The sequence below is a fragment of the Aristolochia californica genome, unplaced genomic scaffold, assembly GCF_029961685.1.
Source record: "Aristolochia californica isolate CCGP_79_NKW_82.1479 unplaced genomic scaffold, dmAriCali1.0.hap1 SCAF_3, whole genome shotgun sequence".
Lineage (NCBI taxonomy): Eukaryota > Viridiplantae > Streptophyta > Magnoliopsida > Piperales > Aristolochiaceae > Aristolochia > Aristolochia californica.
This window is the reverse complement of record NW_027181992.1, coordinates 5,914,144-5,938,002: the sequence shown is the minus strand read 5'-3', so window position 1 is coordinate 5,938,002 and position 23,859 is coordinate 5,914,144. Positions and strand designations below refer to the sequence as shown.

The 23,859-nt window shown below is 37.4% G+C and overlaps 2 protein-coding genes and 1 non-coding gene across 3 annotated transcripts; all 3 read right to left on the bottom strand.

The window, feature by feature from the left end:
* Positions 1 to 10,452: 10,452 nt before the first annotated feature.
* TRNAW-CCA (transfer RNA tryptophan (anticodon CCA)) lies at positions 10,453 to 10,524 on the bottom strand. Its single transcript has one exon. It is a non-coding gene; the product is annotated as a tRNA-Trp (tRNA).
* A 385-nt stretch (positions 10,525 to 10,909) lies between these two features.
* LOC137959211 (probable alkaline/neutral invertase D) lies at positions 10,910 to 16,729 on the bottom strand. The gene is made up of 5 exons (XM_068806576.1): positions 16,634 to 16,729; positions 15,803 to 16,241; positions 14,803 to 15,234; positions 12,519 to 13,077; positions 10,910 to 11,374 (listed from the first exon to the last, which is right to left on the bottom strand). Exons 2-5 carry the CDS (start codon positions 16,181 to 16,183, stop codon positions 11,079 to 11,081), a joined length of 1,668 nt encoding a protein of 555 aa, XP_068662677.1. The 5' UTR covers positions 16,184 to 16,241; positions 16,634 to 16,729; the 3' UTR covers positions 10,910 to 11,078.
* Positions 16,730 to 21,480: 4,751 nt separating this feature from the next.
* LOC137960060 (U-box domain-containing protein 26-like) lies at positions 21,481 to 23,621 on the bottom strand. Its single transcript, XM_068807532.1, has one exon. The coding sequence runs from the start codon at positions 23,272 to 23,274 to the stop codon at positions 22,051 to 22,053; it is 1,224 nt and encodes a 407-aa protein (XP_068663633.1). The 5' UTR covers positions 23,275 to 23,621; the 3' UTR covers positions 21,481 to 22,050.
* Between the last annotated feature and the right edge of the window lie 238 nt (positions 23,622 to 23,859).

Here is a 23,859-nt window from a genome sequence, read left to right as displayed (position 1 = left end):
TCAGTCGCATTATTCAGTTCATTTCCTGATGAATCATCTAAATGACTAAGATGAATCCAAAAATCATCTCCACGGTTTAAGTTATGGAATCTGGTTTAAATTATGCCAAGGCTCTTGATTCGGTGCTTGCTTCTCGCTAACAAATGACTTTCCTAACTGCAAATATTTGAGGATCATCATAAAGGAGCACAATAAATGAGAATTGATATGCATAGACCTCTTTCTTGCCATCCTATTGTACATCGCATAAGGATCCAACTTTTGTAAATTCATCCTTCTTTTTTATTCTCTCTTTTACTCTCACATAAAAACATATAGATGTGGTTCCAACTTTGTTGCAGTGTTTCTTCCCTGAAAATTTGGTGGCTAATATTAAGACCCCACTTTTTCTTCTGAATGTTGCATATGATGTTTGGCAGGTAAACTTTTGTAGATTTTGAATGATCCTTTATTGAATATGGCTGCTTATGTTTTGAATGGTTTCTTATTCGGTTTTTCTTTCCAGGTACAAGCTAGTTTGTGTCCACCATCAGTTGATCCGCATGGTGAATGACATGCTTGTAAGTTAAATTATGAAAAGTGCACACCAGGACAAATCAGATTCTTCCTGAGTACTTCTCTTTCACTGTTATTCACCTTAGTACTTTAGTGTCATTTATGTCAATAATTGGCCTCGAAAAGCCTTTGAAGCTTTGGTGTTATCTTCTAAAACAGATTTTAGGAATAAAATGCTTTCAGTTATTAAAGGGTTCTCAATGTCCAAGCAAAATGGGTTATTCATAAATTCATGTTTCGCCCATTGCCAATCAGAGAGGTATTGGGTATACAACTAAAGTCTCATATTGATTAAAAGTGGGGAGGATCATGGATATATAAGTGTGGACACTATCTCTATTGGTATGAGGCCTTTTGAGGTAAAACCCAAGAACAAATCCAGGAGGACTTAGGCCCAAAGTGAACAATATCATACCAATGTGAAGATAGGTAGTGTCCATAGTCCTTACAAATGGTATCAAAGTTATGCCCCAAAGTTAGTCATAGTGGATGAATCCTCTAACTACCGGACAAAGGTGGTGGGCCTCGAATTAGATCGCAAAGGGATCTGTGGATGTGGTCTATTGGACAGGTGGTGTGCTCTGAATTCTTCATGGACGTGTCCAGGTCCCAACACGGTGAAGAGGAGTTGATCTGGATAGAGCACGCTCTCGAGACAGGTGGTACTCCATGTAAGGCATGTGCTTCCAACGCATTGGAGTGAAAAATCTTGGTTGGTAGAGAGTGAACGGATGGATGATTATTTGAGGGGAGGCACAGTAGTCCTTTGTTCAAGGGGAGGATTGTTGGGTATACAACTAAAGTCCCACATTGACTAAAAGTAGGGAGGATCATAGATATATAAGTGTGGACACTATCTCTATTGGTATGAGGCCTTTTTTACCTAATAACAAATCCAGGAGGAGTTAGGCCCAAAGCGGACAATATCATACCAATGTGGAGATAGGTAGTGTTCATAGTCCTTACAAGAGGTAGGACACATGATTTGCCAACAATCCTCCTGTCATCAAGAACAAGGTATTAGGATTGTCTCTCCCTCCCTCTATCAAACTTAGAGCTGATACGTCAAGTGGCAGCCATGGCCAAACTGTTCAATTTATGGGTGTGGTTTCAATATACTCTATCTATTTTAATTTTCATTCACCAAGTCTGGGAAGAAAAGAATGGAAGAGTGCTTTGGTTCAAAACTCTGTCACTATCTTGCTCTCAGATTCTCATTGAAAAACAAACATCTGAAATTTGTTGACTGCAGAGAATCGTTGTAGCTGTCGGTGATTTGACCAAGCTGAAGTGAATATGATAGACTGTGCATACCCTTGTGACCAGAGTTGTCACAACCTCGTCTTTCATTGAAGAAGTCAGCATTGGATCTCTTCACTATTATTTGCACTCGATTCAGGTGCATATTCATATCAAGAAGATTTGAAGCAAAAAGGTGTAGAATATGAGACCCAGTAAGCATCTGGTCGTTACTGTTGTGTCTGGCATGTTGTAATTTTCATGTCAATTCTTGTGCCCTTCATAGGAATCTGCTTCCCCCATGCAAGCAATATAAAAGAGGGAAGTTATTGTTTCTGGTTTTCCAATGAAAAGGGTAAATAATAAGACATGTATTAATGACCTGATTAGTATGGGAAATAGATTAATAAGAATCTTCTTGAATATATGTATGCAAGCTCTTTTGTTCTTTTGTCGGATTTAGAGTGATTCATGACCGAGTATAAGAATATGGCTATTTATCACTGTAGAAAAACATATATGACAGAAAAATTGTTTTATTTTTATCAAAATTTTCTTTCTATTGATAGATAAATTCCCTTTAATCGGTAATTAGTCCAGTCGCTTACTATTGAAGTATTAAGAAATTTATTTACTTGAAATTATTTTTTTCCCTTTTGTGGGATAAATGCTATAAAATCTTAGTTGAACAGAGAAGTTTCTTTTCTACACAACTTAAGGGACTATTGGTGCAATCAAAGAAAAAAAATGATTTTTCTATAATCCTTTTGACTTTTTTTTCTTATTAAAAAGATATCTATTGATTTGTTTTATTGTTTTATTGAATTTATATGTAGCCATAAGAATTGTGAAGGAAGAAGGTGAAAAAACGGCCTCTCATCAACAATTTCAGACCTGAGCTTTTTAGTTAGTTTTTCTTTTTCTTAAAAATTTAAACCTCTCATTCTCATATTCATCTGGAATCACATTAGAGGAAAGAAAAACATCCATTACAAGTTACTAATTCTCTTATTTTTCATATTTTTCTCATTTTGGGGCATTAACACTTGAAACTGCTTTCTAGTGCACATGAACTCGTCCACACTAAGTTCGAAGATGAAGTTCATACAGATGAATGAAATGAATTTAAATCAGGAGATGAAGATGAACTTCAAATTTTATGTTTGTTGACTAACCCCCCCATTATCAAATAATTAACAGATTTTATTACTCGTATTTATGATTCTATCATATTTATTAATATGGTAGATGGCTATCCTCCTCCATTTGAGGGGGAAAGTGAAAGTGAAAAGGAATTACTTGGGGGTTAGTGCACTTTACCTACTAGTGTAAGTAAAAGTAAAAGTGTTAAAATGGAAGTGAATGAACTAGTGTAAGTGTTGGCGTGGTAGATGTAAAGTGCACTGGATATCACTTAAGATAAATAGATTAATAAAAAGTAGGAAGTGAATGAACTAATATAAGTGTTGGCGTGGTAGATGTAAAGTGCACTGGATATCACTTAAGGGGTATTAAAATAGATTAATATATTAATTAATAATTAATAAATTAAGATATTTCATTAATAAATTAAGATAAATTGCATTTAGTCTAAATTAATATAATAATTAAGTGTGACAATTAACTGCTGAACTAATTATTTATAAAATAGATAAATAAAAAGTAAAATATAATAACAGTAATGAATATAATTAAAATATATATATAATATTTTTTTAGTAACATAAGATATATTTTATGAAGTATAAATTAATAATATATTTATATAAATTTAAATATTATTAGTTTAATTAATGATAAAAATATAATAATTTTTTTTTATCAATTGCTTACTTTAACAATATTTTAATTACCACTATTAAATCACTAATTTAATGTAGTAATAAAATTAATAAACATAATAAATAAATAAATAAAATGTTTTATTAATGACATAAGATAGATTTTTACGTAGTATAAATTAATAATTTATTTAAAAAAAATAAAAATCATTAGTTTAATTAATTAAAAAATAGAATAATTCAATCTTGTTCTCCCCCTGTATTAAAGACTTTGGAGTAGAATAATACATGTTATCTTCGTGAAATACCACATCAAGAGTGACATACAATTTGTGAGATGGAGGATGATAACAACGATAACCTTTCTGATGTTGAGCATAACCAACAAAAACACACTTGAGAGCTCGGGGTTCCAATTTATGTCTCAATGACTTATGAAGGTGAACAAAGGCTACACACCCAAAAACTTTAAGTGGCAGATTCGGCACAACAGGTGAACTTATGGTTTTATAAAGAACACTCAAGGGAGTCTGAAATTGTAACATACTCGAGGGTATTCAATTAAAAAAGTAAGTTGCAGTTGTGATGGCTTCACCCCAGTAACTAGCCAACATATGAGCTTCAAACAAGGAAGCACGAACAACCTCAAGAAGGTGGCAGTTCTTTCGCTCTGCAACCCCATTTTGCTGAGGGTTGTATGGACAAGTAATTTGATGAGTAATACCATGATCATCTAGATATTCTTTGAAACTTCGATTCACAAATTCTCCACCATTGTCACTTCAAAGAATTCGCATTGTAGAATGATACTGAATGACTATCATTCTGTGAAATTGTTTGAACAACGAACTAACTTCACTTTTTTTACTTCATTAAACAAATCCAAGTCATATGGGTGTGATCATCAATAAAAGAAACAAACCACCGTTTATCACTAAAAGAGACTATATTTGTTGGACCCCACACATCAGAGTGAATAATCATAAAGGGTGTTGGACTCCTATTCATGCTTATTTGGAATGGAACACGATGGTTTTTCACCAATTCACATACATCACACTTAAAATCTGAAATAGATAATTTTTCAAAAAGTGTAGGAAACAATTTCTTTAAATAACCAAAAGATGAATAACCCAACCGTTTATGCCATAACCAAATGTTAGAATCTGCAGATTTATTCTTCATGGAGAACGTTTGGGCTAACTGATGAAAACTCTCTGGCTACATATCAAGGTAATAGAGTTTCCCCCTTCTAATACCATACCCAATTGTCTTCTGAGTTCGGATGTCCTTAAAAACACAAAGGTTAGGCCAAAAAACAACAATACAATGCAAAGTACGAATTATTTGAGCAACTGATAATAGATTATGATTGAGGGTTGAAATAACTAATACAGAATCAAGACTTAGATTTTCAGTGAGAGTGATTGAACTTTCTCCAATAACATGAGATGGAGTACAATTTGTTGTAGATACGATATGTTGTTTAGATGGTTTCATACTTTTAACATGATGATTGTCAAAGGTCATATGATCAGTAGCACCAGAATCAATTATTCATTCACTATTTCTACTAGGAGCAGAAGTATTAAGAACATTACCATATATAGCGATTAAGACTGATGCATCCTCAGTTGTGTGAGAGGTGGAAGGTTCTGCTACTACAACAGAAGCATGATTATTTGATTTGGAGTTTCGTTTGCGAGGCGCTTTGGTAGGATCCCACTATTTTGGATACCCGATAAGTTCACAACATCGTGACTCTGTATACCCAGTCTCACCACAATGAGTACAAATGCGCCCTAGTTTGGTTGTTCCAACCTCATAACTATGATTCTGAGATCCTGATGTTCGATTTTGATCACTGTTAGGACCAGTTGGTACCATTGCAGATGTCTCAACACGATCAACTTCACTATTTAAAGTGGTTCTACGAACAGAGTCACAACATACATAAGCATAGGCTTTTTCAAGATCCAATTTTGGGTCATTTCTGAGAATTTTGCCACGTACTTTTTCGAATTATGCATCCAATCCATTTAAGAAAATATGAACACGCAATCTTTCAACGGATTTTCTATAAGCGATAACATTATCAGAATCTTTCATTATAATCCTATCACGATGATCAAGTTCTTGAAAATTTTTCACAAGATCACCATAATACATTGATAAAGGGCGACCAGTCTGTTTGGTGGAGAAAGCTCTCTGATTCAATGAAAATAATTGTGATTTATCTGACCCATCATAGAAAGCTTTTTCCAGAGCATTTCATATTTCACGTGTGGTATGCAGTCGAATCTAGCGCTTCATAATATCTGGTGACATAGAAGTTAACAACCACCCCTTGACTTTTTTATTTTCAGCATACCATTTCGCATAAGAGGCATCCGTTTCTTGTGGGATGGTGTTTTCCCCATAATATATTCGAGTTTTTCAAATCCTGCAATTTGCATCTCCATGATCTGGGACCATACATCATAGTTGACTTCTGTAAGAGTGACGCTGGTTGTAAAACCAGAGTTTTCGGATTGCACATGAATAATTAGTATTGATTCCTTTGACATGACGAAAAGAAGATTGGTGGGGATACCCAAAAAATCACCCAAAAAAAATATTGGTCCGGTCTGATTCGGTTCATAAATTGATTCGGTCTGGTCTGGTTCGCATTCTTTTGCTGGGCTGATCTTGGTCCGTCTGAGACGGGGTCACTCGGCAAAATAATAACAATCACGGACCTAAGTTACGCGGAAAAAATAAAATTTCATGTACCTCTTTTTCGTCGAGATGCAACTTATTCTTCATCGAGACAGTGCGTCTCTTCCCCTTCGCCGGAAACCGATTGGGCTGACAATTTGCTGGAAGGCCGAGCGGTAACTCGACTGCCGTCGTCTGTGCGTCCAGAAGGTCTGTTGAGGTCCGTCTCCGTCGAGACGCACGTTGGTGAGGCTTTTCGTTTGTTGGTTGGCGGCGCTTTCAGATGGAAGACCGACCGGTGCAGAATATTTACATGATTTCTCCTTAAGGGAAAAAATCTCAGAGTAAATCTTAAGACAAGGAAATCTATTGCCTCATTTGTAGCATATCATAGTCTTCACCTATAGAAACAAATAGTAGAATGTGGTATTATGGGGAATGGATATATTGGGTGCATGCTTATGAAGCAGTCAAGCCAGAAGCATGGAGAAATTCAGGAACTTGATAGTGATGAGGATCAAAAGTCATTCAGAAAACACACTTCACGTTTAAAACTAAAGAAAGGAGAGATCATGATGTTGGAGGATGCAGACGGACAGGAGAAAGGATTTCAAATACAGGGAGATACTGAACGAAGGAAACTGCTTGTTGTATAGTGCAGTTTATCATGACCATCGTAATGAGCTACTAACCGTCAACGTGGGGGCACATCCATCTAGGCTTGAACCGTCTTGGGAGGATATGAGTATGTTGTATCAAATACAGAGGCAAACAAAGGTATTAAATGTCATGAAAGTGCTGGGAGTACTTACCTGAAATAATTGGCTCAGGTAGGATTTTGCGTTCAGATCCTTGTAAGAAACAAAGCCCAGGTGGTCGATGTGACCACCCCTGGTGTGGTACCCCGATTATCCTCCATTGTTGCTCGTTCAGGCCCATTTTCCTCCGAACAGGCTCTAAGACGCTGCAGGAACTGCTTATCAGCACTCAGAAATGCATCCTTGGCCAATATCCAGCACGGAGTCATCTGTCCAGAAAATATCGTTCGAGTTGAATCAACAGGCACCTCTGGTAAATTCCTGTACATGCTCGTCTCTTGGGTCCGTGCAGTATTAGAATATAAGGACAGTCCAGAAATAAATTTACAATTTTCATCTACATACGCTCTCCAACAGTCCTGTTTCAGATGCTGAGAGTCTTATTTATCTTCTGTATTTTGTCTGTGGGGATTCAATGCAACAGCAAGACTCCATCGAGTCCGCACTGCAGTGGTGAGAGAGATGTTGGGCCCGTCGTTTGATTCAGCAGCATCTAGGAGAAGTTTCTGCTCTCTCGAAGGCTTTTGCAGATTATGTCGATAGTTTATGCCGAACACGAGGGGACTTACTGTATATGGCAGAAGAGATTAAACTTAGTCATAGATGGTATGGAATTTAGAATGTAGAATAATATAAAATTACGAACAGCGATCGTAGAGATTGTAGATGATTACAACTCTTCATAGTTTGAGTCAAGAAAGGGGTGGTAAACTTCCATACGCACTTGTCGGCTCGTGGACCCACTAATATCTCTTTTTGTAGACAAAATTAGTTCATCATTGGAACAGTGAGGCTCGTGACTCTATCAATGTCGGCTGCCTCATTTAAATTTCTCTGGTCTAAGAACCCAACGTCGTCTTCAATTTTGGTCGGTTTGAACGGACGAAGTCACACACACATCATTCTCATACTTGAACGCAGTCCTAAAAGATTAATAAGAAGACAAAAGTAAATTCAAAGTTTGGTTCTTCTCCGGCATGTCAAAGTGGAGTTTGCAATTAGTTTCCGTTCTATAGTTTACTTGAATAGACCCAAATTCTGCGTAAGATTCTTAACCGACCACATTTCTATCTGGATTCGTTCATGTTGGGCAATTTATCAAGCCACTTAGTTTCTCCTTCCATACATTGTAGGAGTAACTGAAAGAGATGACCAATCACCCAGAAAGGAAAAAATAATGATAAAAGACGAGATGGCGAGAAAGATCAGAATCACATGCCTCATTTCACGCATTAATGAGGGTCAGAACAAGGACGAAGTATATATGGCACGTTAAGAGTCCAGATGGTTCTTCCTCTTCAATCTCTGACTCTGCAGCTAAGACCGCCTGTAGCAGTCTTTAAAAGAAGAGGAGGTAGGTGATGAACTACTCGACTATGTGGAAGGCCAAGTGGAGACAGTGGTTCATGTTCAGGCTATCTCGACCCTAGGTATTTCTGATCTTCCGGAAGTTTTTGGCTTCTGATTTGATCGTTTTCACTGTTCCATTAGCGTTCTTTCTGTCTATACTCTGTTACCTCCAGTGAAACTGATCTCTTCGTAAGCTCAAAGGAACCAAGTTGAAGAGTAAATCTTATGTAGAGTGAGGAATACTGGGTTCTGTTCACATATTGAGATGCAGCAACGTATAGAAGTAGAACCGATCTGATAAACTGATAGACTCGCTTATCATTTTGATGCGTGTTATGCTTAGTTTAGTGATTCGGTAAGGATTTCTGGAATAATAGTGAAGAATCTCTGGATCTGCTTCTAGTTCTCTTTTTTTTTTCCCTAGAAAAAGAAAGGAATTGTGATAACTAATGTTCTATAGAATTACTTATGGAAACGAAGATTCAATGCAGTACTGCAAGAGTCATTTACAGACTACAACGGCAACCAAAACAGAGAAGATCATATACATACTACCATAAGTTACATGATGGTTAGAAGAGAAGGCAATGCGAGATGCCACCAGAACCTCCCTGGGAACGGACAAAGATGTCCTCAAATCTACTTCTCAGGCGTTACAAGCTCTTATCCAAGAAGGAAGTAAGCCGCCGGAAGGAGGATTCATCACAGAGCAGAACAATCCCATTCTGGTAGTCGAACTTATATTCTTCGGCAGATTTCTCCAACAGTTGCTGAAAGAGTGGAATCTTCAGGAACGCCATGGGAACCACAAATCTCCTCAGTTCAGTCCCCACGTAGACTGCGAAGTGCCCCTTGGGCGTCTTCCTCCTGTCGTTCTCCTGCTTGGTAGGCATTTAAGCAGTAATATCATCAACAACGATCACGAGAGACGCCGCCTTTGGACTGTATCAGACTTGCTCCGCCAGACGTACGTCCTGACGATTGGGTTTCACGTTTGAATACTTATATATATATATATATATATATATATGTGTGTGTGTGCAGAGAAAAGAGATGATCAGTGATGCATGTAAGGGAAAGAAAGAGAGAGAGGGGAGGAGGGGAGGATAAGGGTATGGAGTTCGAGAGGAACGTGGATTTGTCGTGTCCTCAGAGGAGGGGTTTTGACAGTGCGTAGCCATTAATGGCTGAGATAGAAGGAGAGAAGTTACGTGATGGAAATGGATTAGCTGGTTAGGGTTTTGCAGTAGCACATGGCAGCGAGGAATCAATGACAGTTCACACAAGGTGCTATTGAATGCGGGAGACGGTGGCTTCGGCTGTCAAAACTCAAAAAGTAAATAAAGCTGGGAAAAATGGGCTCCCTTTGCTTTTCATTCCTTCCTCCGATCTCCAAGCGGCGCCTGCTTTCTCTCCCTCTCTTTGGTTTTCTTTCGATCTCAAACAGTAAGCTTTTTATTACCATTCGCTTCTCTCTCCCCGTATGATCTTCAACAAGAACAAGAACACAGTACTGGGTAAATTTTGTAGACGACCTTTCCGAGTTTTTCTGGGGCTGTCAACTCCGGGGAAGCCATTAAATCCGTGTAAATCAGTTGGGTAAATCCAAATCTGAGAAGAATCAAACATGTCCAGAAAAAAAGCAAGCAGTTTTTCCAAGAAAGACGTGAGAGGATTCAGAGACCGACCGGAGCAAAAGTGTCAAAAAAAGCTGCTGAATCAAAAGTCCAAATCGTTCATCATTGATAAAGGATTAAGGACGGAGCCATTTCAAGAGATGCCGCCATTCTATGCAAAGAAATTTTTGTTTCTTGCATGTGGTGGTTGTGAGGGATACAAAGCAACCACCATCAATTAGTTCACATGTGATCAATATGCGAATTTTTTAGAGTAAAAGATAGCTGGGTTTAGTACCATGAATGGAAGAAGAGTGGGGAGCAGCTGCAAATCGTTGAATGGCAGAATTGGCCAACTCGCAAGCCAGTAAGAAAAATAAGAGCAGATGGGGAATTTGAACCCGACGTGAATCGAACACGCAACCTTCTGATCTGGAGTCAGACGCGCTACCATTGCGCCACGGATCCACTCTGTCATAGGTTCCTTAACATTAGTAATACATATATCTAATCTGTTGTGGGCCAAAGAATTTGAAGAGGTATTGAAGGGAAAAATGGTAATTTAGTCAGAGCTAGTGTGTGAGGATGCCACTGAAGCGGCTTTGGAGGCATTTGAAATCCCAATTACATATACGTGTTTTGTTAACCTTCTTAAGCCGTTTCAGTGTGAAATGTTAATAGATAAGGACACTGTTTAATGTAAGGTGGAATGGTTTGAGAATTTGGCCACTAGCAGAATCACCACCTCCGAACAGGTGGTCTCTCTTCCTACAATCCCTTTTCCACTTCCACTGCTAATACGTAAGATTTAAGGATATGGGAGAAACAAAAATACAGGACTAGTCATCTGGAAGTCAACAGAGCGATGGTCAAATGTTCCGTTTTTATTAGAAAAGCGAAATGCCTCTCATAAAAGTACACCTTTTCTTCTTCTTTTTTCCTGCAAACGACAAGATACTATAAACAACAGGGGGGAAATTAAACGCAAAACTATAAATTTCACCGATGGATTGCTTTCTGTCTTAGCAAGTCCATGAGCTTGATCTCTTGAGAAGGGGCTTCATCTGCTTGTCTTCTTCCAATGAAATCATACCCAGATGCGATGGGTCTTCCAACATCATTTTGGCCACAAGATAGCCTGCAATTGACCATGTCTGGAATTTTCTTGCTTGTTTTCCAATGTACCTTCCCAGTTTTCCGTCGTAGTATTCTGGCCAATTGTCTTTTAAAAGACGGCTCTCAGCAAGTTCAATTGCTCTTCGGGCGATCTGTGGCCGCCCAACCTTGATGCACGCAGCAGTGAGCAACCACAAGAGTACTGTAAGGAAATCCAGGCAGAATAGATTTGCTTAATCAATTGTCATTATAATGTACATAAGAGGCCATCAAGCATGCAAACGAAAGACAATTACATGGACACATCATTAGCTCTTTGTTGTTCAAAATGCACATAACCATCGGATTTTCCTTTTTCATTCAGCTTTCAAGTACCCAGGGACACAAAACCCACTAAAATATTGCCAAATGCAACACATGAAAAACATGTATGCAAGCATACTTTTTCCACTCTTACAAAGAGCCTTTAGTCGTTCAATGAATTTAATCAAAAGAATGCACCACATAAATCAAAAGGGTACGCTTTTGCTGATGCAAATGGAAAGCCATACGAAAAAAGTGTGTAGAAACTTTTCTATTTGACCAAAACTTTTGGGGGACTATTTTTTCCCTCAATTCCCCTCGACCACAAAAAGTTATTAGTAGGATAATGAATTTTCTATTACCCCTATTATCCCAATAGTAAAAATACAAAAAATAAACTAAGAAGGCACAAATGCAAGAAAAATTGTCATTATTTTCCAATAGAAGATTGATTAAAGAGAAAATAATTTCCCACCGTTTATGTTTTTCAACAATGGCAATAAACGGTCAGTACCAATTACCCACAAGCATAACAGCTACAGGTGTCTGCACGAATTTTTGTGCATCCAGATACTTTTCAACATTCAAAATTAAGTTATACTATGTTATAACACTGCAAAATTCCCCAATGGGTCATTAAGCAGAAACATCTCATGGAATTAAACACCAGCAAAATTTTCAAAATAATTATGAGCATAGGCTGTTCAATGTGGAACCTAAATAGACTATCCCAGTGATGCATTATGAGAAACCATGAAAGATTCATAAAATAGGTGAAATTGTTGCAACTTCTGATTAGCTGCCAACAAGCATCTGACAACCAAGGTAGAAGCAAGACTCACAAAATTTTAACTTCATCACATTTTTCTGAAAAAGCACAGAACCTACTTTAATTGTGTTTTCTTTAAAATTAAATCCTGTTAACGGGAATAGGTAATAGTACTCAGAAAGATGTCATTCAGATGAAAAAAGTTAAAAGGTCAAGACAGGACCTAAGTACAGGAAAAATTGAAGAAGAAAGGAGAGCACTCAAATTGACGAACCTGGCCAAGATCCTCCATTATGGTAGCTCCATCTAGTGTTTTTAGGATCACAACCAGTCACAATCCGCCATTCATGACTCTCTATTGCTGGATAACAAATTTTCAATGGCATTTCTCCAACCAGCTCCTCCCATCGGGATTCAATAAGATCCATAATTGCTATAGATTGTTCAGGTGTGGCAAGTGAAGACAAAATTGCAACACAGTTCCCTAAACAAAACCATCGGAAGTCCATCCTTGCAGGACTCACATTACTAATGAAGTAGCCACCTCGAGTTGGCATGAAATCAAACACCCAATCTGGGATTGAATCGGGAATAACGTTAAACTTGTTAACTGCCGTGTGAGAATATTCCTCAGTTTTATACCGATAGATATCATTTAGCTGTTGGAAGTCAAGCCAGAAGTAACTCCGCATGTGGTAACTTAAGGCATGGAGGCGCTTCACAATTCTCTCTATAAATTCTTTCCCCTCTGCATCATGCTTAAGCATTGCCAGAGCACACCTCAAGGCCATAAAGAAGAGAGCCTGAATTTCAATAGGATATCCATATATGCCCTGCAAAATTTAGTGCATAATATAAATGAAGTTGAGAAATTCAAAACACAGTTAAATGCATTTTACTTCAAGTATCCAATATACAGGATTAAAAGGAGCATAAATTCACTTGCATGCATGAATTACCATTTTTATTTTTTTTGAAGAAGTGTGTAAGAAAGACTTTTTAAAACATGTGACATAGCAGAGAGAACTGGCAGACAAATGTCAAAATATATACAAATCATTGCAACTTGTTCGCTTTCAGAAATCAAAGACATGCTCCCAGACAAGAATATAAAAAGTACATCTAATACTAGAGGTCACCAGTCTCCTTGTAAAGTTTATCTGCAAGTTGTACAAATCTAAAGTACGTCAGCTCATGCTTTAAGATAACACAACTTGGGAATACCTAAGCTCATCTGCAAATGTACCTGGATTTGCTAATGTATTTTACTCAGTTTCTGGGTCCTGCCTGAAGCTAGACAGTAGCATAGTAAACCTAAAGGTTTAAAATGGAAGACTGCATTCAAAGTCTTCAACAAGAAGCATCTCATGGAATCTGTGCTTAAAGGGTTTGAGAGGTAAACACGTCCATAAGCAATGATATCAAATTAAAGAGTCACCAATGACAAGTACAAAATAATGGGGAAGAATAACATACAAGGATGCACCCATCATATAGTCACTAGAAACGTTTCCTTTCATTTATTTATTTTTTTCATTCATTTTTATTGCTTGTCACTGCATACTAAAAATCTCAAATCATGATGTCCCCACACACATCTTGAGCAGTCATTTAGATTCTTCTAATTAGTTTAGAATGATTTATTAAGAATCAGGATTCCAAACATCCAGGTATGAAACTATATAACAAAGAAATTCTACTTATTTAAACTAAGAAATTCTTTCGCGCACTCAAAGTACTAAAAGAGAAAATGACTGAGAAGAAGAGGTCATAGAAAAATGTTGAAATTAATAGTTTCCAATAGGTAAAAGCATGAAATATGTTTTCCCTGTCCTTTTCTGGAGATGTTAATGAGAACAGTATGCAGCTGCTAAGCATGGTAGTAATGTATGACAGATATTCTCTCTGTAAAGATTATTCTGAAGAACAGATCAGAAGAATTTGTCAATATAAACCACTTGATTGATAATGTTCAGGTTTATGAGTGTTTTCATTATCATTAATCAATTCTAATGCCCTCAGAAAAATAAAAAAAAATTGGAAGAACAAGTTGCCAACACTTTGCATGTCTCGTCATGCCTCAAATAAATTAATAACAGTAATATTTTTCTCACACAAGCAAAAAATAAATAAATAAAACTGCATGCACCAGCCCTGTCAATGGCAAAGATCCACCATCAGCATGTAGTATTACCCATTTCAGATATACATGTAAAAGTTGATGTAGTGCAGGAAAAAAAAAATCATAAAAAAAGAACATCTCCAGTCCCTAAACAAGTCTAGGAGCAGCCGCTGGAATTAATTTCATGATACAAGATTTGCAAGGAAAACGAATTAACTGATAGACAGAGAGACAGATAGAAAGTTATATAGAAGAACAATTACAAACCCCAGTTCTGAGTATTTTTATACTCCAAAAGAGTACGGTAAAAAGAAGTCCATAGTTCCACAAACAAGTTGAGTAAGGAATCACAAAAAAAATAAAACAGACTCAAGAACCACAACTGCTCCATAAAAATTACTTGTCAGGTAACAACAGTATTACTGAACAAGCTTACCATTCTTCGATCGATCATGGAGCACCCATCAGCACAGAGAAGGGTTGGAAATGTGTCAAATCCTTCTGAGAGGCATAAACTAAGGACAAGCCTCATCCCTTTTTGACACTCAGGTGTTTCAGAAAGAGACAAATCCCCAGTCGATTTTGTATATGCACGGAGCAGAATAATCCACCAAAACCCAGAATCGACAGGAGCAACTCTTCCAATTGCACTCTCTCCAAAATCTGCAATTAAGGTATCAGACTTCCGAACAGGGTCATGAAGAACTTTAAAACTGGCTGGCATAGCTCCTTCTCCGAGCTTGAAACGGTCTATTCTTTTCTCCCATCCTTGCAAGAGGAGAGTCTTCAAAAGAAAATGTTTAACTATCTCTGGCTCCCCATTCATTAGAAAAGCAAGAGCACTAGGTACAAAATCTCGAACAAACACCTGCACTTCACAGAGTGAAATGGATTACGAGCAAAGAATGTGTTATAAAACTGATAAAGAATTTTTTTGAAATATAATATAAATAAAACCAGTACAATCACCATAAACAAATTAAATTCCTATACGAAAGAATCTTAGCCACAACAAGAAGACAAAGCAAATTTATCATACCCCAACATTGAGGAAAGATGACTAAGAGGGGCCTCATTAAGATACCGAACAAATGAAACCTACAATTGTTGCTCATAATAAAAGTGAAAGCAACAGTCCAGAGGCAGAACCAATACCATCCAAATGCTAGGAAACTTGGTCGGCTTCAAATAAATAGAAATAAATAACTCAGTTGTGCTCTTAACTCGGGTAAACTATGCACTGCTCAATGAAGCACATAGTCAGAAAAACTTGCAAACACAAAGACGAGGGGAAAGTAAGACGAACGAAGCATAAATATCCAAATATCAGTACCTTCGGAGGAAGAAGTCAGAAAAGAGCCACCGCTTATGCTTATGACGCATAAAGCAAAAGGCAACGAGATAAAATGAAGAAGAAAGGATTTTCTTGCACATACCTGGTCATAATTTAGAACTTCTTCAGACGCATGATCATAAGCTGCAATTGTCCCAACCGGCTGATCCCTGAAAAACACCAGTGATCGCCTAAGAGCCTCCCATGCCTCGGCCACCATAGGGTGTGGCTCAAACGAGTTGCGAACGGAAGAAGCCGGGGTGTTTAAACCAGACCGTCCCCCGGGAGAGTACATGCTCTCATAGGCATCCACTCGGTGAACACCAATTGACAACTCGCTGAGGGACCTCTCGTCGAATGACCTCTGCCGTTCAATGTTGAGCCTCGGCCTGTCGAGAAGCCGTGAGAGGTCATAGTCGTCCGCATCCGAGATGGAGCACTGGGAAGGCACGTTCCGGAGCCCAGGCTCACGAGTGCTATCCATAACTTCAGTTTTCAAGGGAGAATATTTATGATAATAATTTATAAAGGGTTTCGAGGATCTGAAAAAAAAAACAGAGAGCAAGTAAAAAGAAGAAGGAAATTAGGACCGTGACCCGCAAACATAAGCACGATAACAGATCCACGAAATAAAGAGTTTCTGATTTGTCAACAAGACCAAACAGCTTGACACGACACCATAAGATTCGCAGCAACCAAGCTACATTATCAGATCACCATTTTCCATTCTAGACAATAAACAAGATGACCACTACAGAGCAAAATAATGCAGTGGAGAACAAGAACAAGTTAGAAGTGCATCGAGACCAGAGCATTGCATTTAAAGATAACAAATTCTTTCAGAACAGCAGCTCAAAGCCTTTCACACTTTCTCCAAACAATGGACCAAATCGAGATAAAGTTGGAAACATAACCGGATCTATAGACAACTCACACAAAAGAATAAAGCAGGAGCTAGGGCGATCTCCTTCGACGGCTTCCGCGTCCGCACTCCGGCTACTGGCCGCCGGGAAGGGTAAGAAGATATGACCTGCCGCGTCGGGGAGAGGAGGGAAGGAAAATGGAGAAATAATAAGAAGGTTGAATTTATAGGGATGGAAGACGTAAGGTCCATGAGTGCGCCCTGTTAGAGAGTCACGGTTGGTAGCCGGTAAGAAGTCACCGGATACGGGGACTCTCAAGCGGACAAAAACGCGTCGGCCGTTGATCTCATTGTGAGGATTTTCCCGTGGCAGGTTTTATTCTCTCTCTCTCTCTCTTCGGACTTCCCCGTTTAATCAACGGCAGTAATTAATTAAATTCTAATTAACCCTCCTCATTATGCATTTCAACTACTAATTGGCATTTTCTCAATTGTGGAAATGCATTTCCCGGAATTAGTTTTTCCAGAATCCTAATGTGGACGGATTCTGATGAAGGAACAAGCGCAGGTTTTCTTACATCCTGGATCCTTGGAGCAGAATTTTGTGGCATGAAACCTGGACACAAATTTGGGTCACACGTGTGCACAAACCCCCAGATTGAAGCGACAGGGACGGGGGAACCTGTACTCATCGTCCCCAACGCGTCGACGCACCTGCCAAATATCTTCACCGTTCATTATCAGCCAGATCGAATCGGGTGCGGGGTCCAGCAAAGCATGTGGCTCACGTGAAAAGTATGACGCGCGAGCGCACACTCTAAATGCCGAGACTTGGCCGTTTTCTCGTATCGTGAGAAATCGATATTCCGGAGTCAATTATCTCAACCGCACGTTTAAATAAATCGCTCTAAGAGGTGGGCCCACTTAATCCTAGATCAAATTCAGGGGGCCGTAATTTCGGTGACTGTAGACCAATTGGGGCCCATCATGTTAATTAATTATTAATTCAAAAAATCTCCTTTAGAACCTGCCTTGTGGGACCCGCCGAGAAGTGGATTAAAAAGTTGACCAGGGATTAATTTATAAAAATATCCGGGTTGGCGTGAGCATGAGGCACGTTTCTTGAGAACCGTTTCTTAAGCAAGTGGCGATTACTTTAAAAATCGAAAGCGTCACTGGTCAGTCGTCACCCTCACAGATCCTATTAAAATAGGGCTAAATTGTAATTGTCTAATCGATGATTAATTTATTATTGACTAATTAAGTTAATATAACGAGAACAGGTCGATTTTTACAAGAATGCCACCGAGTTGACACCGGAGGATTTATTCCGTCGGAAAATTACAAATGCGGGACAACTTTGTAAGTCTAGGAAATGGATTTCTTCCTCCGTGGGGAATCTGATTTCCTTGTGATGGTGAACGGGCTATGGGGAGGAATACGAAAGGTGGGGCCTACGTGTGCATCACGTGGTTCAGTGAATTCCATCCGTTAATGTTGGAGTCATTGGATAGCTTACGATCTCATGGGGCCATTCGGTTCGAGAATGCTCTTCGTTCATTAAATTGTCTTCCAACCCTGGCCACATCTACCAAAAATTGTTCTTCACTCGGGATCTTCCCCCGAAGAGGAGACGTAACATCCATAGTAATATAAGAGCGCTTATTGACAAAGTTGTAACATCGGTAGTCCTTTTTATGTGTGTCATACTTTAGAAAAATACAACGCACTGTGCATGGATCAAGTTTAGTGCGTTGAGTTTTATGAAGATGAATAAAGACTACACATCCAAAAGTTCATGAAGGAATTACTAAAATGGTTGGAAAGAACCTGTAAAGGAGACATAAAATTCAACCCTTTCAATGATATTTGATTTAATAAGTGAATACTTGATTGGCATATGCACTTCGATTAATAGGACATGAGCTATTTCTAAGATATGTATATTATTTGTTCAACAACTTCATTTTGTTGTGACGTATGAGAGTAAAATTATCTTTCAATTCATGATTGACATATTCACCTCCATTGTTAGATAAGAAAACCTGAATTTTAGATGAAAATTATGTCTAAGCCAATAAATGAAATGATTGAAAAACACCAAAAATATCATCTTTATGTTTCAATAGGTACAACCATGTTATTCGAGTACAATTATCTGTAACTAAAAAAACCATGGAACACCAAAAGGGGTGGTAGTAAGAGAACAACCCGAAACATCATAGTAAACTAAGTCAAAATGAATCGTGATTTTAGGGGGGTTAGTCTATAATGAACTTGTTAAATTTATGGAAAAAATAAATACTTCATAGACTTATTATAATTAGAATACATGAACCTCTATTTATAATAAAGGAAGGTAGTATAGTCCAATTACAATAAAACTACCTTTGTCCCAATTACACTTAAAGATAAGTCCTAATATAATAATTAAATAACTCAATATAGATAAAAGATAAACCTAATACAAACTAAAACTCTTCTAAGACGTGACCATTAGATAAATATACTTTCTTGAGTCCTTGATCTTCCAACTGATGTGATATGGATGTCAACCCATGGTAATCATTATGGGTCTTATTTCTTATATGCTTAGGCCCATCTTGTAGGCCTTCTTTCGTCGTTTGGCCCATCTTATAATACTCTTAGATATGTAGGTCTTCCTTGGTCATGTGGGTTTAAGCCCTATATTTCAATAAAACTTGAAATGAAGTAAATAATTCAATTCATCTTAAATGAATTTATTCAACTTCATCTCGTCATTGGGTGTTAGTGTAGACAAGTTCAAGTGCACTAGAAAACAAATTCCAGTGTTAGTGCCCCAAATGAAAAGTATAATATCAATAAGAGAATGAGTAACCTTTTATAATATATTTAAATAGAACATTTACCTAAATAGATAATTAACCAAAATAAACATGGTTACTACACTTATAAGTGATTTAACGTGTAGTATTAAAATATATTAATATCCTAATTACTGAAAACTATATTATATTACTTAATGATTATAATTTATTATAAATTAATACAATAATTACGTGTGACTAGAATAAAGTACTAAAAATAAATAAATAAAAGTAAAAAATAACATAAGTGAATATAATAAATAAATATATTATTTTTTAATAACATTAGATATTTTTAAACATTAAAAATACTAATTTAATACAATAATAAAATAATTAATATAATAAATATATATATTTATCAATAACATAATATATATTTTTATGTATTATTAATTAATAATATATTGTCACAAAATTTAAAACCTTTGGTTTAATTAATTATTGCAATGGGATAATTAAACCAAAATAATTTATCAAATATTTATTTCAATAATATTTTAATTATGAATATTAAATCACTAATTTAATACAGTAATTATAAAATGAATATATTGAATAAATAAAATTTATTATTTTTATGATGCTGGTTTAATTTTTCCTAACTTAGGAAAAATTAAACTTCGTCTTCCTTACGGCGACGGAGGTGGCGATCCAACGGTACACCGAGAGGGAGAAGAGAGGCTCAGCCTCTCGTGCTTTGCGACAGAGGTTGAGAGGGAGAGGAAGGCCGAGCAGGAGGAATTTTTCGGGGGGGGGGGGGGGGGGGATGTGAATGATTCAAAAAAAAGGTTTGAATTAACTTTCAACATTTTTTTGCTAGTTAATGAACTAACAAGATTCACAAGAAGTGTAATTTATTTTACACTAACAACTTAATCTAATGAACTAAGTAATACGGGAGTAATTAATTCTGGTTCATTTTGGACTAACCTCCCCTTATGCAAACTTATTGGATAAGATATACAATGACTTTTGGCCAAAATGCATGTATAACATTTAAAATACGATTCATGTAACTTTGGAAACAAGTACTTCAAATACCCGAATGATAGATGCCCTAGACGCCAATGCCATAGCCAGATCTATCGGTCTTTGACATCAGAGTTGTTTGGATCGATCTATTGAAGGGAAGGACGCTAATGTTTAACACTCCCTCTAAGACCATGACAAAAGATAGAACAAAAAAAGGAATTTTATTATATTACAAAATTTTTAAAAAATAATATCACAAAGAACCAACTTTTCAATTTAATTTTACAAATACCCAATTTTGGCTAGTCATCTACACTTGTACAATAAAAGGTGAAACATAAACTTTGACTGCTAAGGTTGTGCCACATCATCACACCACATCAACACCCTAATAGCCTAAATAACCAGCCACCCACCACATCATCACCCACGTAAGATGACACGCCATCATAACACGTCATCGAAAGCTCCACATAAGCTTATCTTTTTCCTCCCATTTTCTTCTAATGATTGATTTAAGTTATTTTGTAATTAAAAAATATTTGAAAACATTAATTTCTGGTTTTAAAAATCTTACACATTTCATTTCATTACCTTAACTTTAATATAATTAAACAAACAAAATTTAATTATTAATTATTTAAAATATTTTTTAATGTAATTAATACCTTACATTATCGTTTTAAAATATTATTTAATTTAATACAATATTTAAAAAATAATTATTTAGTTAAAAAAAAATTTGGTACATATTTTACTACATTTTTTTACAATAACAAAATATAAAATTCGTATATTAATTAATTAAAAAATATTCTTACCTATTTAACACCTTTCATTATCCATTTAAATTAATTTTTAATTGAAAATTTTATTTAAATTTAAAAATCTAATTTTTTGGTACACGCTTTATTATTTTATATTTACTATAATAAAATACAAAATAAGTATACTAACTAATTAAAAAAAACTTCTTCTAATATTTTTAACATATTTTATTATCGATTTAAGATATTTTTTAATTTAAAAAATAATAATTAATTTTTTAAAAAACTTTTCAAAATTTTCAAAAAGCTTAAGTGGTGCATGATGACATGGCATTCAACATGGATAATGACTAGGCTATTCCATGATGTGTTATGATGACAGGGCATGTAGATGGATGATTGGTATGATAAAGCAAGAAAACATTGGCTGTAGCATCGCTCGCTGAGGGTCCCTTCAGCGCATAGTCCCGTACTCTCTTCCCCATATCCCATGTGAAGTGATGTCGATATTCTTCAGAAAGCTAGCTAAGGTGAGGTCCACCTCTGTCGTCTGTTTCCTGCCCATCCCACGGCCTGTAGCGCTTGCAACAGTTCCTGCCAGACTACTGCAACTCTTCTTCCCATTTCACTGCTCCTGTAAATGGTATGCCTGTAAATGGTATGGAGGAGGAGAGGCCTGGAAAAAGTTTGAATTCACTATTTTTTTCTTCCTTCTTCGAGATTGACTAATCACTGTAGAAACGAGGAATAATTACTCTTGGCTGCTCTTTTGTAGATTTGAAAGGGATCATAATGATACCCTTCACGTTTTTCCATTTAGATCATGAGTGGCTAGTAAGGAAAAATCTTCACGAGCATGCAAAAGCATGTACAGAGATGTAGAAATGGCAGAGCCCTCTTATGAATCGAATAAACCATATTGGAAATGAGAAATTCTTGGGTCTTCAATCCACATGGAGCTGAGCAGCTTTAACAAAATTCTTGCTTGGGTCTTCGCCCTTTCACTACACTGGCTCTGGAGCAGCAGCAGCAGCTGAATCACCACTCCGGCTCTGATAATTTCTTCTCGGAACCTCAACGAACCGCAAGAGATTATGAGAAGAGAACCCACTGCGCTTTCACTCCCTTTAGGATCCGACCTTCGGAAAATCATCCTCACCAAGACTTGAGCAGCATTGGGAGTGCTCAGCAGAGCCTGTTTACCACTCTCTAGTCCCAAGAGTACTTCCAGGGAGGACAGAGCCCTTGAAACACTACTCCTCTCCGACTTTGAGAGGTACATTATGAGACCACGGATCGCACCTTCCTTGACGATGCTCTCGCGATTCAAATCTAACCCACACAGGCCTGATATTGCTTTGACAGCAGCTTCGGAAGCTGTGGGGTGAACAGATGTTTGTTCTATGAGGGACATGAGGCCTTGTAAAATAGGTCGAGTCTGCCCTAGAATGGAAACCAGTTCTCGGGTCTCTGGAGATGATGAGATTTCTTCTATCAAATAGCATAAACTCGTCTTAATCTTTATACCTCCCCGATGGAATAAATTGCTCAGAGATGCCAAATTTTGCTCTTCCTTGAGCATGTTGAGACTGCTCAGCCTCGTGCAAAGTGTTAAGTTGAGAATACATTTCAGTGCTTTTTCAACAAGCAGGGCGTTTTCCGGTAAGAGTTCACCGACGATAAGCGTCTTGCCAAATAAAAATTCCACCAGTAACGGGTAGAATCCATGCTTGATCAAGCATGCTCTAGTGGAATCCGAGTCTTCGGATAGAGTTATGATTTTATCAAGTGTTTGAAGCCTTACAGCAACAGTGGTCTGTTCTGGTGTTCCAAGCATCGCTTTCAAGGAGGCAAGCGAAGGTTCCTCATCAGTGGTGGTCATGCGACTGGAGCTCAGCTGCGTACCCATGAGCATCCATTGATTGATGAGATGCCGAAGTGTATGGTTGGGAACCATTGAGAGATCTTGGAGCTTCTGCATTGTGACTGGACATGTTAAATTGCCATCGGCTAGCCATTTTTCGATGCTGGATCTGTCGTAAGTTTGGCCGGTACTGAGAGTCACAGGATCAGTGAAGATATCCAGACTTATCGGGCATCTGAAGAGGTAAGGAATGGTCATTTGGCTTTGATCCTCCTCGAATCAAACCATTCAAAACCAGCAAAGATTCGCGGCGAAAAGAAACGATGACTCCGAAAGAAAGTAGAAATTCAAACAAGCTATCCACTCCTCCAAAAAACAAAAAAGAGAAAAAAACTGATAAAACCAGCAAGAGCTGGAGAAGATGCAGTGGACTCTCAATCACGAACCTTCGCTGACACCAAACAACACCAAAATTGAAGCCCAGAAGCCGGAAGGGCAGGCTGTTTGCGCAGAAGCTCCAGTTGAGGAAATGAGCTGAAAAGCGGGAGCTGGGTTTGTCAATCAAAAGCTCAACTGACACAGAAATAGAGAAGTAAAAAACTAGAGCGGTGCTAGAACTGCAGTAAGCTAAAAGAGACTGAAGACCAGAGACGGGTTCTTAGTGTACCTCATTTACTATCATCGCAGGGACGTCGGCCACACAATAAATTTTTAAAAAGTGGGTAGAAAGGATCACCATTCATGGTAGGGGAAAAGATAAGGAGATTTGACTGAGTGGGTGAGGAAGATGCCAAAAAAACAATAAGAAAAGAGGAAAGAAAGTGAAATACATCTTGGTTGGAG